At 34.3% G+C, this 15,033-nt stretch overlaps 1 protein-coding gene and 1 long non-coding RNA gene across 4 annotated transcripts in view; both read left to right on the top strand.

Annotated features, from left to right (window-relative positions):
* LOC132096063 (dual specificity calcium/calmodulin-dependent 3',5'-cyclic nucleotide phosphodiesterase 1C-like) overlaps positions 1-13,067 on the top strand; it is a 70,974-nt gene extending 57,907 nt beyond the window's left edge. For all 3 annotated transcript variants that reach the window (XM_059501186.1, XM_059501187.1, XM_059501188.1), the window contains 10 exons: positions 2,016-2,116; positions 3,086-3,214; positions 3,768-3,869; positions 4,868-4,988; positions 7,927-8,008; positions 9,027-9,141; positions 9,782-9,948; positions 10,631-10,840; positions 11,417-11,473; positions 11,870-13,067. In XM_059501186.1, the coding sequence (XP_059357169.1) occupies positions 2,016-2,116; positions 3,086-3,214; positions 3,768-3,869; positions 4,868-4,988; positions 7,927-8,008; positions 9,027-9,141; positions 9,782-9,948; positions 10,631-10,840; positions 11,417-11,473; positions 11,870-11,886 (1,101 nt within the window). In that variant the 3' untranslated portion in view covers positions 11,887-13,067. The remainder of the gene's footprint in view (positions 1-2,015; positions 2,117-3,085; positions 3,215-3,767; positions 3,870-4,867; positions 4,989-7,926; positions 8,009-9,026; positions 9,142-9,781; positions 9,949-10,630; positions 10,841-11,416; positions 11,474-11,869) is intronic.
* A 566-nt stretch (positions 13,068-13,633) lies between these two features.
* LOC132096062 (uncharacterized) lies at positions 13,634-14,478 on the top strand. Its single transcript, XR_009422552.1, has 2 exons — positions 13,634-14,202; positions 14,263-14,478. It is a non-coding gene; the product is annotated as an uncharacterized LOC132096062 (long non-coding RNA).
* The last annotated feature ends 555 nt before the right edge of the window (positions 14,479-15,033 follow it).

Here is a 15,033-nt window from a genome sequence, read left to right as displayed (position 1 = left end):
TCTAAGATCTTTTGTGCACATTCTAATTGTTTCTTCATTACACACACACACACACACACACACACACATACATACATAAAATAAGGCAGTTAAATATGTAAAATATAAATATACAATTTAAGAAAGTGTAATTTCCTAAATACCAAATAATGTTAATGCTATATTCATTCATGCTACACATTTGCCAAAAATACTTTGTACATATCATATTCTAATATTTTTTTATATTTATATATCAAATTAAATATATGCATTCATTTATTATAGTAATAGTAATAAATTCAAAATATACTTATTATTTATATGTAGTTTTTTTTACAGTTTTATTTTTTAAATATTATTTATATGCTGTCTTTTTAGTATTTTCAATTAGTTCTTATTCATACAGTTTTCATTTTAATTTTAGTTTAAGTTGTAATAAATTTTTGCACTTTTGTTATTTTTGTTGGTTTGTTTTTGTGTATTTCTGTAGAGTTTATAGTTTATATTATATCATTCATTTAGCTGTAGTTATACTATTTTGTTTTTACTTCAACCTATTAAGTAATTTTAGAACTTCAGCCTTATTTCAGTTAATTTCTAAGGCAACATTCAGATTTTTTAATAAATCTAATATTTTTTTAATTGCCAACTGTTTTAATAGTTCTAGTTTAACTTCACAATGGAAGAATTGTGTTATAACAGGAAATATAAAATATAACAACACTCAATCACTATCTTTCATTATCAACGCTTCACACCGAGCTCATGCTGCATAGACTGGCTGCTTGATTATAATGATCTAATGTTACGTTGTTCCATGCAGATACGGTGTTAATCATCTTGATAATGTTACTGTGACAATATGTCGATGCCTGTGGGCACCAACTCAAGAGTAACTGCACAGAAACCCAGCGGCATAATCATTAATTCTGCTGACAAACACACACACACACACACACACACACACACACACATACACACACACACACCTTAAGCTTTTTAATGAACAATCATCAGGACAATCATGAAGCAGCAGTTCCTGAAGAGAAACTCTCACTGTTTACTCATATAAGAGTCTTAACATGCCATTGACCCAAATCGCTTTATCTTCCGTCTGACTAGCCATCACACAATTACTGTTTTCTCAGAGAGCCGCTTCTTTCATCACATTGCACTTCAGTGTTTGTTCTGCACGCTAGACTCAAGACAGATGAGGTGAGATGGTGTCTAATTTCTAATAGGTGATTAAATATTCAGATGAAGTCCTGTGGGAATGCAGCAAGCGTCCTTCAGAGCATGTCTGTCAACATTTGTTCATTATTCCACTGCTACTGTTTTTTTTCATTGCTCTCAAATAAAGATTTCATTGAGTTCTCACTCATGTTTAATTTAAAAATCAACTTTGTCTCATGCTTTTCCACTAAAATTCTTTCTTCTGTTTCTTCTAAAATACAAATAGACAAAGATAAAGTAAGGGTATAGAGATGCATTTTCATTTGAAACCACATAATATTTTTATTGATTTTAATTTATTTGATTTGATTAATTATTTCCTTTTATTGCTCCGAAATAAATACATAATTGACTGCTCATTCATGTTTAAATTTTATTCGACATGAGTCAATAGTTGTCCTAAAGTAAGAGTTTAGAGCTGAATGTGGTAGAAATGTTCTTATTGTTAACTTTGGTGTCTTGGCAAATCTGAACACATTTTGAGATATTTTTGATATCTTTTCCTTTTTCATTAAGAATGTGTTGGTAGAAATATTTGGGGTTTATATTGAAATATGAGTTCATATTGAGATCTACTCTGTATCTTGTATCTATTCTATTTATATCTAGTCTATATTTATTCTAGTATCTTGGCAAATCTGAGCACAAACATTATTGAGATATTTTTGGAAACTTTGGAAGAAATACACATGGGATTAACAGTTTAGAAATTGGAGATTTCATCAAGGCTTCAATTGCTCTCGATTTAACTTCATTTAGATGTTAAGGATTTCTCATGGGACATTGTTTTCCCTCTCCAGCACTGGCTGACAGAGTTGGAGATTTTTGCAATGCTTTTCGCTGCTGCCATTCATGACTACGAACACACCGGGACCACAAACAACTTCCACATCCAGACCAGGTAACAGTCATCCATCAGACTCCTGCACTGACAAACACACAACACCTCAACCGGCTGAAGCCAACTACTATTAAACATGACCTGGGACAAATGAGAAGAATGGGAATAAAACATTGGTCTGTGGGTTAGTTTGTCTGCACTACTATTCAGTTTAGACTCAGTAAGGATTTTTTTAAGGAAGTCTCTTATACAGTACTTCCCAAGGCTGCATTTATTTGATCAAAAGTGCAGTAAAAAAACTGGAATACCGTGAAATATTATTACAATTTAAAATAGTCATTTTCTGTTTGAATATGATTTAAATTGTCTTTTATTCCTGTGGTCAAAACTGAATTTTCGGCATCATTCCTCAGTGTCACATGATCCTTCAGAAATCATTCTAATATACTGATTTGCTGCCAAGAAACATTTCTTATTATTATCAGTGTATACTTTTTCAATATTTTTGGGGAAAGCATGATACATATTTTTAATTATATTTGAAACTGAAATCTTTTATATCATATAAATGTCTTTTTTGCCTTTTTTTTTTGTATTTTCATATTTTTTTTGCTAAATTTTATATGTCCTTTCTGCATAAAAATATTAATTTCTTTAGAAATGAGCAAATCAGTAAAAAATAATAAATAATATTTCTGACCCCAAATTTTGATTAATAGTACTGTATATTCAGACATAAAAAAAATCGAATTAGCATTTTGCTACTTTGCCTTACAATATTTGATTACACAATATAAGAGAAACTAAATAATATCATAGACTTACACTTCTTTTCTCCAGTAAGCAAACACCTAGCAACACACTTACAAAGCCCTTTGCAATTCACGTGTTCTCCAGGTTAATATGAATTTAAAACAGCACAATACATAAATATACAATAATTAGAATCAAGCTAAAAGAGTCACACTGCAGGACACTGTCATCTCAACTGTTAGACCAGATTCTGTGAGTTTACACTGATTCCTGCAGGTCGGACACAGCTATTCTATACAACGACCGCTCTGTGCTGGAGAGCCATCACGTCAGCGCGGCGTACCGACTGCTGCAGGACGACGACGAGATGAACATCCTGTACAACCTCTCCAAAGATGACTGGAGGTACAGCAGGACTTCACATCCAGCACCTGATCATTTCCATCATTGTTTCACTTCTTTTGTTTCCAGAGAACAGAAAAACATGCCAACTGACAATACATTTTCTCCAATTACAATACTGTGAAATGCCTTAGTAACTGGGTACTCTTATATAGGGATTTTTTTTTAATGAGTGAAATGCATAATTTTATAATGGTCTTGGAAGCTATTTCTTTATTTATTTATGCATTATTTGCATATATATATATATATATATATATGTGTGTGTATATATGTATGTGTGTGTGTGTGTGTGTATGGATAGATAGATAGATAGATAGATAGATAGATAGATAGATAGATAGATAGATAGATAGATAGATAGATAGATAGATAGATAGATAGATAGATAGATAGATAGATAGATAGATAGATAGATAGATTTCAAAAAGTTAGAAAATCTTTAATTGGATGTTTAATTTGGTGTATAAGATAAGTTCTCAGAGAAGAAGAAACACCCTGCAGAAAATAGTGAAGTGTTTTACCATTCTATCTGCTATTCTGCTTGTGTTTTTAGAGAGCTGAGGGCGCTCGTGGTGGAGATGGTTTTGGCCACTGACATGTCCTGCCATTTCCAGCAGGTCAAAGCCATGAAGAATTTCCTCCAGCTGCCCGAGGGGTGAGAAACCTTTACAACAAACATCAGACATGCTTCACTGTTGTCTGTTGCTCCTGCCTCATCTGTGTCTCCCCAGAGCAAGATGTTATTGTTGAGAGTTTGCTCTTTCATAGCTGGAGAGACGTGATGGAGATAGATGTTTGTCAAGGTGTTTCTTTTACTGTTCCTGTGGAGAAATAAAAATAGACAAATGATACATACAATAAAATAAAATGAATCCAGCTTAGAAATTATTTTATTGAGGAGTTCATATTGAGATCCTGTCTTTTGATTGCAGACTTGACTGCAAAATCTGAGCACAATTAGATGTTTTTTTAATCTCCTGAAAAGATTACTGTGGTTTTTAATGCAGAGAAATGACACAAAAGTTCATTTTATTGTCATGTGTCAGAAAAACACATATTTATCACCTATTGGTCTTAATTTATTTTTTTAAATATATAAATGTCTTGAAGCTTCAAATTTAATTTCCTCTTATTCACAATTTCTTACACAGATTTGCTTCTAAATGGTTTATTGATTTTTATTTTCTTTTATTTATTTGTATTTTTTGCTGGAAATCTAGAAACAAATACTGATGGAGACAAAATATAATTTTCTAAATTAAAATATAATTATATTTCCAATAAATCAAAGAACATATTTGTTTGAATTTATGTATATTTTTTTTCTTTGATTCATTGGAAATTTTTATCCTTATCTACTGACTATAATAAACTGCATTTTATTTTGTTTATTTTATACATTTGTCTGTTTAATTTGAATGTCTATTGTGAGATAAAACTTATTCAAATAAATGATGCTGGTTTTTGAGCTGTCTTAAATTGTAGTAATAAACACTGCTATCCCCATAAATAAATAACTTTAGTAAATAAAATCAGATTATATAATGTTATATTATATTAAATTATATTATATTAGCTCTCTGTTTTAGTTTCATTGTCATGTGTTAGAGCAAACAGGTATTTATCAGTAAGACTGGTGTGTGTTTTCCTCAGAATTGACAAACCCAAGGCTCTGTCTCTGCTGTTACACACGGCTGACATCAGTCATCCAGCCAAGAACTGGGATCTACACCATCGCTGGACTACGTCACTGCTAGAGGAGTTTTTCCGACAGGTTCGACGCATTTTTGTTCCTTTTGTTCGACGAGTTTTTTACTGTAAGAAAATAAGAAAAACTCTCATTCTGAAAAAAGAAAGTAAGACAATAAGAAAAATCTCATCTTCTTCTATGTATTTTAATCCTCTCTCTTCCTGTTCTCTTCTGATTGCCCTTTTATCCAATCACACGTAAGCTTGCGCCAGGATTATCACAGGCTGCAGAAACGAGAGCATGTGAAGAAGCGTGTCATTCAAGCTTGTTTACACCTGATCATAAACCTCTGAAAATAACTGGCTTTCACAGCCCTATCGAATGCAGGTCCCAGAATTATGCTTTGGCACGATTATGTGACTTATCAGTGTGAATAGCACTTTGTTCTACTTTTAAATATCACAGCAATGTCACATATGCATGTATTCTGTATTATTACTCATTTCACATATCTTGATTGTTCACATTTTGTTGTGCATTTGTATGAAACCTCACCAATTTATGCTTATAACAAGAAAAAACTATTTCCCAAAGGAGTAAGCAAAATATACTTAATTAGGGGTTCAAGAGTGTAGTTTTGTTAGAATGGTCACGGATGATCGATTTCCACGTAAAACTGATCGTGCAGAACAAGCCATAAGTCGTAGAGACTTGAAACATGGAGGAATGGTAACACTCACACCATTCTCACACATACTCAAGCGTTGTAAACACGACGTGTGCCATATGTCGTGTTTTGTGTGCCATATGCATCAGACGTTTAGCCTATGTTCCATGGGCGTGACGTCTGAGGCTGAGACTACCTACAATGTGACCGAGGCTCATTCCAATCGGCCTGACAGGGGCGCTACAGCGTTCAAAAGTATGAAGTCACTCATAATTCCTCAACCGTAAGTCGCAGGCTCAAGTGTCTTATATCTTTGGAATGCTTGGCTCCTGCTGGACAAACGCAAAATTTTGGGGTATTTTGCATTTTTTGCTAAACCTACTTTTGCAAACTAGTCCTAGATTTTACACCCGATCAGAACCAAACCATTTCAGAAAGATTCTCTAGAGAAAGATTCTCTCATCGTCACAAAGGGATGCCAAAATGTTCGTAGGGGACAGGGCCACTTTTAGTAAAATGCCTGTAACTCCTAAACGGAATGAGATATCTTCGCCAAACTTAGAACACTTATTTAAGAGCTCAAGCTGAGGTCACAGGAAAAAGGCCTATTCAACTCACGGCCCCAAAGGTCTGGGAGGAATTTGAAAGAAATCAGCCGCTGGGGGGGGGTGGTATCACATTTTTTGAGTTCGTAAATGATTGTACATTGCGTGTTTTTTTGCACATACACGCGATTTTTGAAGAAACTTGGAAAATTGGAAAAACTACCCCAGTGCAATACTCTGGACTCTCTACGTTAATAATTAAAATGTACCCTTTGGGAAGCTATAATGGGGTCCTTTAGAAAAGGGTCCTATCCAAATATACCCTAAAACCTACAAAGCCTCAACAAAAACTCAAAACAAGCATGCAAAGTTTCAGGGAGATTGGACCACTGCTGGTGCTATAACAATCATAAACAATATAAAAACGTCATATTTCTGTGATAAATCATCTGGATTCGACACAAATGCATTTTTAAAAAATTATTTAGGAGGTTACAGACTTGCTAAATAATATCTCTTTTTCCTTATGTGCTTAAAATACCTTAAGTGCTTGAATCCCGGTAATCGCTGCTTGCAGCTATACTTTAAATTGTATTTTCAAAAAAGATGTAGATACGTTTTTTTTATGGGAACAGATTTGAATAAATGTAGCTTTCCATCACTTGTTTACCAATGGATCCTCTGCAGTGAATGGGTGCCGTCAGAATGAGAGTCCAAACAGCTGATAAAAAAATCTAAATAATCCACAAGTAATCAACAACACTCCAGTCCATCAATAAGTGTCTTGTGAAGTGAAAAGCTGCATGTTTGTAAGCAACAAATACATCCATCATTAAGGGTTTTTTTTAACTTCAAACTGTTGCTTCCAGCTGAAATATGAGCCCTCTATCCATAATATTGCTTCCTCCAGTGAAAAAAGTAATCTTGTCTGGATCAGGAAAGAAATATGTACGTACAGATCAAGTACCATTTACAAGCAAAAAAACATTTCTAAACAAATATGATGTTTGCTTTTGATGTGAGAGGACAACAAGGTGATAAACGTTTTACTGGAGGAAGTATTATTGTGGATTATGAACTGAAACAAAAAGTGATATTTTAAAGTGCCTTAATAATGGATTAGTGTATTACAAACAGGCATCTTACTTGTGGATTACTGTGATGTTTTTATCAGCGGTTTGAACTCTCATTCTGACAGCACCCATTCACTCCAGAGAATCCATATATATAAATATAAATATATAAAATGTAGGTATGCATGTATTGATATTTTTTTGGTTGAATGTTATCGATTGTCAACACAGGCCCAATGCACTAATGGGCTCTTCCTGTTTCTGTAGCTTTGTTTAGTGAACAAAGGAAGGGAATTGCTTTCTCTGTATTACCTCCTGTTCTTACCCGTCATGTGTCTATTTATCTGTTACTAAAGTGACTGTTATAAAGCACATTCATAGCTCTATTCTCCATAGAGTGGGCTACATAAATATGCTTTGATTGATTGATTGTATTGTTTCAGCAGCTGAACACTCCAGGAGGCAGATCAATCATGACAGGCCCAACATAAAAGCATGACGGTTTATTTTAGTCTGCCTTCAAGAAATGTTTGTGAATATTTCTTATGCGAAACAAATCTTTTTAAACCAGATCCAGTGCAGCAACTGTCCATTAGTTATGTCATTTCATAAACATTTAGCTGTGGCAGTAAACCTATATTAATAATTGTGCAATATATTAAAAAAATTGTCTGCTGATGATTCTGTTTAATGTATTGTTAAAACAATGCAGCTGCATGATGTGTTTGTGTTTGCAGGGCGATAAGGAGGCAGAGCTTGGTCTACCTTTCTCACCTTTGTGCGACCGTAAATCCACTATGGTGGCTCAGTCCCAGATCGGTGCGTGACAAAAACACACTCTACGTATGGAGAAATTTAAATTGCAATATTGCAATTGCGTAGTTATGAATTGCGCTAAATTGTAGTACTCATATTAAAAGAACAGGTCACCTCAAAATGAAAATTTGCTGAAAATTTACTTAACCCAGGCCATCCAAGATATAGATATGTTTGTTTCTTCATGGGAACAGATTTGGAGGAATTTAGCGTTATATCACTTGTTCACCAGTGGATCCTCTGCAGTGAATGGGTGCCGTCAGAATGAGAGTCCAAACAGCTGATAAAAACATCACAGTAATCCACACAACTCCAGTCCACCAATTAACATCTTGTAAAGTAAAAAAGCTTCATGTTTGTGAGAAACAAATCCATCATTAAGATGTTCTAACTTTAAACCATCGCTTTCAGCCTAAATATGAGTCCCTCATTCTTAATAATGCTTTCTCTAGTGTAAATGTCCTGCTTTGGACGTTTTTTGTTTGTTTGTTTGTTTCTTGATCTGTGAAGATTTCTCTCCTGATTCACATAAAACAATTTTTTAACTGGAGGAATCAATATTATGGATATAGGGCTTGTATTTTAGCAACTCTTTGAAGTTAAAAACCTCTTATTGATGTATTTGTTTTTTCACAGCTTTTTACTTCAAAAGATGTTAATTGTTAGACTGGATTTGAGTGGTGGGATTATTTGTGGATTACTGTGATGTTTTTATCAGATGTTTGGACTCTCATTCTGATGGCACCTATTCACTGCAGAGGATCCATTGATGAACAAGTGATGGAAAGCTAATTTTCTCCAAATATGTTCCCTTGAAGAAACATGGCTGAATTAATCCTCAGCTAATTTTTGGGTAAACTATTCGAAACAGAAAAAAAAGAGAGATTTCAGCTTTAAGTTTGCAATAGTTGAAACACATAGCTTTCTTGAAGATCATACATTTGGGGATAATTTATTCAAATAGCTTCTTTAAAATCAAGCTCAGTGCAAAAAATAAGCCTTTTTTTATAATTTCCCTCAGGTTTCATTGACTTCATCGTTGTTCCTACGTTTACGGTTCTGACGGACATGACTGAGAAGATCGTCACACCACTCATCGAAGAGGCCACAAGTTCAGGCCTGGCAGGTTTGCGCAGGTCTGGAAGTCCATCTTGTGTTTTTTTGCTTCTCCAGTACAGGAATAGAGATAATGAATGGACATTAAGACTGACAAATTAGAGCTCAGGCCACTCTAATAATGCCTCGTGGCAAAGCTTGTCTTTGTATGGAATCCCAATTCAATAATGCTAATGCGGTCATGACTGCAAATACAAGCTCAGATACCTCATTTCCATCGTTTAGAGACAAAGAGTGAATGTGAATAAATGCACTGCTGTTTCTTAGCCTTGTAATTCGGTAAAAAGTGATCCATCAGTTCAGACAGAATTCAGAGTAATACTCTTTTAGCTCACAAGTTTCTTTGGATTTTCTAAATAGGAGTTTAATTGCTGCTGCTGACTGAGCATTAGAGCACCTTCTCTCTTTTCGTAGCAAATAACATCTTCTGCATACAAAGTGCTGAATTATATCCCTTCCATTTAGAATATGAAGTGAACTAAAACAGATCAAAGGTTCATGGGAAGGACAAAGCAGCAGAGCAGGAAAACAACAGAACCGTATGGATAGTATTAAATGAAATTTATGTAGATGTGAAGATGTTACGGAAGCGTAGTGGATGTGATGTGATTGCTGCCGATGAATTTGTAATGTGATTTGTGTCCCCATTATCACAAACAGTATTATTGCGGGAGATGCGAAGCGGAGCAGTGTGAACAGCTCTGGTCCTGATGGCAGTGGATCTCATAGCTGCTCGCTGCTCACTGTGGACCTGAAGAACTTCAAGAGCATCTGGAACGAGGAGGTTTCTCTGAACAGAGACCGATGGAAGACACAGGCAGCTAAAGGTGTGAACAGAATGTTCATTGAGCCGCAAATCAGAATGATTTCTGAAGGATCATGTGACACCAAAGACTGGATTAATGATGCTGAAAATTTTTAAATATATTTAAGTTGAAAATAGTTATTTTAAATTGTAATACAATCTTACTTAAAAAAAAAGGAAAAAAAAAAATTTGATTAAATAAATGCAGCCTTGGTGAGCAGAAGAGGCTTTCAAAAAGTATAAATGAAAACTGTAAATGTGAATTTGTTTCTTATTGATCTGAACAATCTTTTAGGTGTAAAAGCATCTGCTTGAGATTGACAAATGTATAAATTTTGCCTATGCATGCATTTCTATACATGACTAACATTTTAATAAATAAAAAAAATTAATTGTTTGAATGGATGGAGTTGGATTAGATAGGAAAACTAATCAGTAAGTGTCCATGATGCATGTAAACTCCTTGAATAGTGTTTAAAAATCCTAGGATGCACCTTGTGAATTGGGGAGTGAAAGTGTTGAGATGAGAAGCACAAATTGAAGTATGGGAATTATTTCGTAGTTTGATGACTTAAACTGCTAAAATAGTACTGTACAGTACATCAGTACATCCAAAGTACATCCAAAACAGTACATCCAAAGTTTTGTACATTTTATGCATTCTGAGTAAGCAATAATGCACCTCCTGCTGTGTCTGCTATCAGAGACGGAGGAGAAGGCCAAACGAGAGCAGGAGGAACAGCAGGAGGCAACAGCAGAAACCCAGGAGCACAAAAAAGACCCAGAGATGTCGGGACCAAAGAAAGACAAGGGGGGAGAGGACGACCCGGAGCCAGGGGGGGTAAATGGACCCCCAGAAGAAAGTCCCAATGATGAATCAAATAATGAAGAGGCACATCAGAAATTACAGAATGGTATTGTGTTCAATGGTATAATTGTTACCATCAGCTCAGTTAATGTTGCTCAGGTGTAACTTTTAGTATTGACTGCCCTCTGGTGGATAATTAGAGTAATAAGCAAACTGCTTAATTAATAGTGTGCATTATATATTCAGTACTCAATAATCACATACTTTTATCTATCTATCTATCTATCTAGAGATAGATTTGTTTAAAAAAAAGTCACTTTAGAAATAGAAGGTCAATTAGTGCATGTGGTTATTCAGTGTATCCTGAGAATATGCATAATTGTGTACAGAACTTGTCCGTATATATATATATATATATATATATATATATATATATATATATATATATATATATATATATTACCTTTATTTTGATAGGACAGTCGGTAGACAGGAAGGTCGGCAAGCCGGGACTCGAACTCGGGAAGCCGTAACGGCATTAAATGTTGGCGTGTTTGAGTTTTTTTTTTTTTTTTTTTTTTAGTAGTCAAAGTAGTATTGTAGTATGCCATTCTGAAAATGTTTTATTGTAGTGCTACAGTGTGTGTGATGATGTCTCTAATAATCTGATGTCTGTAAACAGGAGAAGTGTCTGAAGAGGCAGAATCACCAGCAGATGAAGACAAGGGAAGACTCGATGGTAAACACACACCTTTATTCTGTAAGAGAGACTTCTGTTGCTTTATTACATACTGTAACTACTTGCAGTGACACTAACAATATATTAGACAATTCATGTCTGAATGTTAATGCATCAAATAAAAAAAATATAAAAACAAGTGGATTTTTTAAAGAAAGATGGAAAAACATTTTACAAAAATAAGCTTGGGGTCTGCAAAGATGCATTAAAGTGACAGTAAAGATTTTTATTTCAAGTAAATGCTGTTTTTTTTTTCAATTTTATATTAAACATATATATAAAAGCGTTATTTTAAATTGTAATAATATTGCACAATAATTTCTGTTTTTATAGCATTTTCATCATGTCTGATGCTATCTTCTGCTGATCTAAATGTCTTCAATCTGCTTTTAACAGAAAGTGCAAATGCCTAGAGTGACTCCCAGTGGTGTCTCGAGGTCCGATGTCAGACACAGAGCGGTGAACTTGCCATCAGGACACTGCTCAGTTCTGAAGGTCCATGGCGCCCTCTAGAGGACACGGTTAATGCTTACATCACTATTTATTCGGCCTCTATCCCCTCCAAATCTCCAGACTTTCTTAAGACTGATCTCTCTGAATGAGGAAGGACAAAACAGACGACAGCTGCTTTTGTCTGGTCTGTTTTATTTACAGAACCAGATTTCCTTACCAAACTTTTAAAGTCCAATGATTGCATCCACTTAGAAAACCCTGCAGCAGCTTAACGCAAGGATTCTTATTAAAATCTCCATTTCAAATACTTTCTATGTTTCTCCGCATTTGAGCAGCCTTGCAGACGGATTGCTTGGTGTTTGTGTGTAAAGCTGAAACTGTGATTTATATCTAAATGTACATGCATATATAAACTGTAAATAACTAATCTTAGCAGCAGTTGCACCTGTGAACAATATTCGGCTTTTGACAACAGCGATGTTGTGTTCAGCTGTTTTAAATGCGCTCTTCCTGACATACACTGATGCATTTCAGCAAACATGCTCTGATGTAATATCTGCCTCCGACACACGTTTGTTCACCTCATCTGCTAATAGAGGTTGCATATATCAAACCTTGAATAAGTATATGTATTACTATTGTAAATTACTGTCTGCATTTAGATCAGAGCTTTTATAACTTACGAAGCCGTACAAAGTTGGCAGTATTTCCTTTTGCTTGTGTGCGGCTGTGGAGTAGAAAATGCCTGATTCAACCTAAGATTTTTTCCTTCTCGCTTACCTTCGGATGCCTTTCTTCATGTAGTCTTTCTGAAAAAGGAATGTCTTCTACAGGAACACACAAACTAGCAGTCACTGTAGATGATGTAAGTCTTATAACTGCCCATATAGTAGTGTGTAAGTCAGCCTTATCACTGTGTTCGCTCCGCAATACCTGGATATTACGCCGTATGTCATTTGTACTGGTTTCCTGGAGGTTTGTGACAAGCTTTTCTCTGTCCTTTGAGCAGGTCATCTCAAGAAACCTAAAGAGAACATGTCCAGGTCATGTATCACCTTGAAATCAAACATAATCAAATAGGAAATGACATTTTTGCATGACGAAAAGAACCCAGTTTTTAGGAGTATAAAGAATGTGGAATAGATTGTTAAAAATGCTGAAATACAATGATTGCATTAGATAAATGAGCATAAATTACAAAAAACAAAAAAACAAAACACACACTGTTCAAAGGTTCTGGGTCAGTACAATATTTGTTATATAATATAAGTTTCTTGCTGCATTTGTGTGATGAAAAATGCAGTAAAAACAGTAATATTGTGAAATATTTTAGTTTTCTATTTTAGTGGGGTTTTTTTATTAATTAATTTATTCCTGTGATGCGCAGCTTAATTTTCAGCATCATTACTTCAGTCTGCAGTGTCACATGATCCTTCAGAAATCAGTCAAATCATATTTATTTGAGATCACAATCTTTGTAACATTAATGTCTTTACTGTCACATGAGCAATTTAATGCATTTATGCTGAATAAAAGTTTAATTTCTTAAAAAAATAAAATAAAATCAACTCAAACTTTTAAATGGAAGTGTACTGTACCAAACACACACACACACACACAGACACACACACACATTTCTAATCTTAATAATATGTAATTATTTTTCACATTCTCGTAATTCCAACAATAATAATAATAATAATAATTTTATTTTTTTGTCAATTGGAAAATGTGGTTTCATGTCATAAAATATGCTTCATAATCCAAAGTATAGCTTCTGATTTATTTTGATTTCAGGGTTAAATGTGACCTGTATATATGTTCTTGACAGCTTTCCCAAGGTTCAATCAGTTTTATATTCAGCATTCAGGAACTAGTCTGTTAACTGAAACATTTAACTGGGTTCTTTTCTTCTTTTTGTTTCTTCTGTGGTTTCTCTGAATGAGTGAGTCTGAGATGGGATGTGTGACTGGATAAACGTATGCATTCACAGCGACGATGTGTTTCGTCTTCTGAGGATGTAATGTTAGTAAAGTTGAGCTTCTGCATTGTATTTTATTTGTACAAAATCTGTAAAATTATGTGTTGCATTTATGTATATTATTTACCAGAGTTATTAATGTAAAAAAAAATATATTCCCCCTTTCAAAATTAATAGCATTGTTTACCCTGACAAAATGCGAGTAAGTAATAGATATGCATATCTTCTGAAATGAAGCAAACTGTAATTTGATTATATGGGTCACATGATTTAGTTAGCCTTCTTGTGGTTTACAGTAAAGCTTCCTGTAGATTCAGACTATTACCAGAGATCATGTGGCAGATGAATGTGACAGCATGTGCTGAGATGATGCTACAGCATGTGTGTGTGTGTGTGTGTGTGTGTGTGTGATCTGATCATGTTCAGTTTGTAAAAGTTGACACTGTGATCTTTAGTGTCTAGCCGTCCCCATGATGTCTGTCTTTGTGCAGGACGCAGAGAAAGAGAAAATGCTCTGTTTCTGCTCACGCATGATTCACAATAAACATCAACTTAAAGGGCTCAGAACAAACGTGCTGCTGTTTTTGTGTCTAAAGTGTGTGTGTACTTTGAGAAGAAACAGGAATAGCTCTTCCATAAATCCTATTTAGTTACCATTTTTTTTAATTTACAAACCCATTTGACTTCCTTTTGTGCAACACACCTAAATTTAAGGTTTATATATTTGAATTATGTATTACATTTCCATCCATTTGGATCAGACAGTTAATGTGATGCATATTTGTCAGTCATACATAAATGAAATGGGATAAGAAACAGGTTAGATTTCGGGCATTGTTTATTATTAACTATTTGCATCTATTTTATATTTAGAATAGCATCTGCATAAATCTATTCGCTGTGTGAAGTTAAAATTGGATTTAGTGATGATAACTAAATAAATCTTTAAAACACATTCAGTTTATTAGTAACAGTAATCTCAACTGTTTGATTTATGTGCAACTCACAATTATGCATCACATTTAGTTTATTAGTTCATGGATATTGTATATGCAATTCAAAATCATATGTCTTAAATTTAGACCTAATATTTTTTAATGCAAAAAGCAAGATGTGTGTGCATATG

Source organism: Carassius carassius, chromosome 20 (assembly GCF_963082965.1).
Source record: "Carassius carassius chromosome 20, fCarCar2.1, whole genome shotgun sequence".
Taxonomy (NCBI): Eukaryota; Metazoa; Chordata; class Actinopteri; order Cypriniformes; family Cyprinidae; genus Carassius; species Carassius carassius.
Note: the sequence above shows the minus strand (reverse complement) of the source record. Positions and strands in the feature narration are given on the sequence as shown.